The sequence below is a fragment of the Diplotaxodon limnothrissa genome, linkage group LG7 (assembly GCF_057381915.1).
Source record: "Diplotaxodon limnothrissa isolate DT_005_m linkage group LG7, D_limnothrissa_male_GT1.1, whole genome shotgun sequence".
In the NCBI taxonomy this organism is placed as follows: domain Eukaryota; kingdom Metazoa; phylum Chordata; class Actinopteri; order Cichliformes; family Cichlidae; genus Diplotaxodon; species Diplotaxodon limnothrissa.
This window is the reverse complement of record NC_140602.1, coordinates 48,103,874-48,108,276: the sequence shown is the minus strand read 5'-3', so window position 1 is coordinate 48,108,276 and position 4,403 is coordinate 48,103,874. Positions and strand designations below refer to the sequence as shown.

Below are 4,403 nucleotides of genomic sequence, written 5' to 3'. Positions count from 1 at the left end.
AAAAAGGTTAAATGCTTCTCATTCATGTACAAAATTGAAATTTCATACACTGAAAGATGAAGTTTTCAGAGGGTTGACTTTACCAATGTGGAACCTGAAACTATAAAATAAGACCGGACAGAAAACAGTTTGTATCAAACATTTATTTCAATTGTCTTTCCAGAAGTACAATGACCAGATTCAATAAATAAACTTTTGCACTGCCTGTGAACATAAAGAGCCCTTCATCCCACAGACACCATATTCAGTGTACCCACAAAACCCACCCGCCCACCCAACTACATCCCTCCCCATCAGGACTGCCTGAGAACAGCAGCAACAAGCCTCATATCCAGGCTGACAAATATCTCCGCCTTCCAGCGAAGAGAACACGTCTCACACACTGAAACTTGTTTTAAAGTCTTTCAGGAAATTCAGTATGGTCACTTGTTATTGTCAGCCCCTTCCCGACCACTCCTCTCACAATTTGAGTCCCATCAGTCCAATATGTACACCAACATGCCAGAGGGCCAAGGAGCGACAAGACTTCAGACCTGCCTACAACTCATCCTTCTCATCTTGCTCACTGCCCTCTGGTGGTGGACCACCTGCACTACCGTAGAGCTTGGTGATAATGGGCTGAACCACCTCCTCAAGCTCCTTCTTCTTAGCCTGGAACTCATCCAGGTCAGCATCTTGGTGGGATTCCAACCATTCAATCTTCTCCTCCACTGCTTTCTCAATGGACTCCTTATCGTCATCTGACAGCTTGCCACCAAGCTTCTCCTTGTCACCGATCTGGTTCTTCAGGGAGTATGCATAGCTCTCCAGCTCATTGCGAGCGTCGATCCTCTCCTTCAGCTTCTTATCTTCATCAGCAAAGCGTTCTGCGTCGTTCACCATGCGCTCGATGTCCTCGGGCGTTAGCCGGTTCTGGTCATTTGTGATTGTGATCTTGTTCTTGTTGCCTGTGCCCTTGTCCTCAGCAGTGACACGCAGAATGCCGTTGACATCAATCTCAAAGGTGACTTCAATCTGCGGTACACCGCGAGGAGCAGGGGGGATGCCAGTCAGGTCAAAGGTACCCAGGAGATGGTTGTCTTTGGTCAAAGGACGCTCACCTAAGAGAAATAAAAAAAGTCAACAATTAGACTTGTGGAACTTATTTATTTCACTGTCACGGGTTTCTTGTCATTGGAGTCTTTGTATAAAAACACTATTTGGGAAATTTAAAGAATAATATCCAAACTCTTACCTTCATAGACTTTGATGGTGACAGTAGGCTGGTTATCAGAGGCTGTAGAAAAGATCTGAGCTTTTTTGGTGGGCACCACAGTGTTTCTGGGGATCAGCTTGGTCATTACTCCTCCAACAGTCTCAATACCAAGGGTCAGGGGGCACACATCCAGAAGAACCACATCACCTGCAAGTGAAGGAAAATGTTTAGTAAACAGGACCACATTTGAAAGCTCACCCCTGTTTCAAAGAATATCTCTAAAAGTGATGACTCACCAGTGTCCTCCTCTCCAGAAAGCACGCCAGCCTGCACAGCAGCTCCGTATGCCACAGCCTCATCAGGGTTAATGCCTCTAGATGGCTCTTTGCCATTGAAAAACTCCTTCACCAGCTGCTGGATTTTGGGGATACGGGTGGAGCCTCCAACCAGGACAATCTCATCAATGTCAGACTTCTTCAAGTCAGAATCTTCCAGCACCTTCTGTACAGGCTTCATGGTGGAACGGAACAGGTCCTGGGTTTTGAAGAACACACAGGTTAAAAAAAGCTCGGTCAACAGTTTCTCCCATAATGTTTGATACGCAATATTTTCAGAACCAAATTAATATCTTACCATGTTCAGCTCCTCAAACTTGGCACGAGTCAGGGTCTCAGAGAAGTCCTCTCCCTCAAAGAAAGACTCGATCTCAATGCGGGCTTGGTGCTGGGCAGACAGCGCCCTCTTGGCCTTCTCGACCTCGCGACGCAGCTTCTGCACAGCACGGTTGTCTTTGCGCACATCTTTGCCAGTCTTTTTCTTGTACAGCTTGATGAAGTGCTCCATGACACGCTGGTCAAAGTCCTCTCCTCCCAGATGAGTGTCACCGTTGGTGGCCACCACTTCAAAAACACCGTTGTCAATGGTCAGAAGAGAGACATCAAAGGTGCCACCGCCCAGATCGAACACAAGAATGTTCTTCTCTCCGTCCTTCTTGTCCAGGCCATAAGCAATAGCAGCAGCAGTTCTAAAGAATACAATGAGAGTTTATTAGAAGGGAGTGCAGAGATATTCTTTGGAGTTTCAAATTGCAAATTCATTTTGACTGGATGCTTACGGCTCATTGATGATTCGCATAACATTCAGACCAGCAATGGTACCAGCATCCTTAGTGGCCTGGCGCTGGGCATCGTTGAAGTAGGCGGGGACAGTGACCACAGCATGTGTGACCTGAGGAAAAAGGATAAAGTTAGATTTGATGATACACCATTTAATTAAAATTAACATTTTCCCTGTTTTACAGTCTCTGACTTTTTGTACCTTCTTGCCCAGGTAAGCCTCAGCAGTCTCCTTCATCTTAGTCAGCACCATAGCAGAGACCTCCTCGGGAGCAAAGGTCTTCATCTGACCACCACCAATGTCAACCTGGATATGGGGCTTGCTCTTCTTCTCAGTAACCTTCAGAGGAAAACATATCAATATTAATTTAACAACAATTTCACTCAAACATGACCCACAGAACAAGCAACTACAAGTTCTACTTTCAGTTTACAAGCTCACCTTGAAGGGGAAGTACTTGATGTCCTGCTGCACAGACGAGTCACCCCATGTGCGACCAATGAGCCTCTTGGCATCAAAGATGGTGTTCTCAGGGTTAGAGGTCAGCTGATTCTTGGCAGCATCACCGATCAGACGCTCACCTTCACTGGTGAAGGCCACGTAGGAGGGGGTAATTCGGTTTCCCTGGTCATTGGCAATAATCTCCACGCGTCCATTCTTGAACACTCCAACACTGCAAGAAAACAGTTTGAATTTAGTCTGAATGCCATTTTATTCCACAGTGGCATCATGTCACTATTTAAAGATTTTAACGTGACTTGTTACCATGAGTATGTGGTCCCCAGATCAATCCCAACCACAGTCCCCACGTTGTCCTTCTTATCATCATCGTCGGCGGCAAACACTGTGCCGACCACCAGCATCACAACCCACAACAGCTTCATCTTTGTTTGTTTGTACTTAAATCTACAAGCAGATCTGCAGAAAAGAAATACAACGTAAGATATTAGGTGGGTTCAGCCTCCCAAGTTCCATTAGCCAGAAACTAACGGTACTGCGTAATGTCACTTGCTGAGCTTGCAGACCCACGGCAGACTAAAAGTTGGTCTTGGCAAAAAAATATAACAGGAAAAATGAATTCTCGATAAAATAAGATGGATCACCAGTCAATCATTCCATCATTACCACCACCCCACTGCCAATTCCCCGGTATCTTGCTAACTACGCTACCATGCCTAGCAGACATGCAGGGGGAAACCACCATGCTAGAACATTCCAAACTACATCCTGTTTATTATATTTAGGTTACCGAGTATGTACAGTTCATTCAGAGGACAGTAGTGTAGTTACATTTCAGCTGGTTTATTTGTCAATATTTAGCTTAACCGGTTTTATCTTAATAAAACATTTTGCAGAAAATGGAAAATACAGCTATGCTTCATTATCATATTCATATTAACGCTTTATACATACCTTAACAGAAGTACAACCAATGATTTAACGGCCTTTGCGTTTCCTCTACCGGTAAGAGTCGCTTAGAGCAAACTGTATCTCCTTCAAATCTTTACTTGTCTAGAATAATGCTGGACGAAATGTGGTCTCTCCATATATAAGCCGTCACTTCTTTCCCGTCGTGGAGGCTCGCGATTGGCTGAGCTGTTGCTCGTTGGAACACGCTGATTGGTTTCATTCAGCACGCTGGCCGCCGCTGATTTGCACACATCAGGTTGAAACGACGTCACCGTATGTGTCCACTGCGCCGACGCTGATTGGCTGTCTGTCAAGGGCAGTCCTGAACACAGTTGGTGCAGCTACATGCCACTCTCAAGGCCGGGGGGTGGGTGCATTTCTCGCACTTCAGACATTTACAAATTTTTGCTGCAATAATTTTTTTTTTTTGCAATGGCCCACCAAGTGTTAGATTTGTAATCTTAATTTTGCGGTTTTAAGGCGTGTCATTACGAGGAGATAGTGATGCAATTGTGAGAAGTAATGACTAACTGCAATGAGTATGAAAATCCAAATCCTTTGTGTGATTGTGGTGAATCTGACAGGAAATCTTGTACCAGGTGAACTGGGTTGTCTGGGTGTTTCCTCAGTGAATGTACAAGTCTTAGCCAAAGACTTCAGATACATGTGATCACACTGATTT

At 45.0% G+C, this 4,403-nt stretch overlaps 1 protein-coding gene across 1 annotated transcript; it reads right to left on the bottom strand.

The window, feature by feature from the left end:
- Positions 1-287: 287 nt before the first annotated feature.
- Positions 288-3,855, bottom strand: LOC146629064 (endoplasmic reticulum chaperone BiP). Its single transcript, XM_085359801.1, has 9 exons — positions 3,725-3,855; positions 3,077-3,229; positions 2,753-2,984; positions 2,513-2,650; positions 2,310-2,422; positions 1,829-2,219; positions 1,492-1,729; positions 1,235-1,402; positions 288-1,100 (listed from the first exon to the last, which is right to left on the bottom strand). The coding sequence occupies exons 2-9, from the start codon at positions 3,193-3,195 to the stop codon at positions 538-540; spliced, it is 1,962 nt and encodes a 653-aa protein (XP_085215927.1). The 5' UTR covers positions 3,196-3,229; positions 3,725-3,855; the 3' UTR covers positions 288-537.
- Positions 3,856-4,403: the final 548 nt, after the last annotated feature.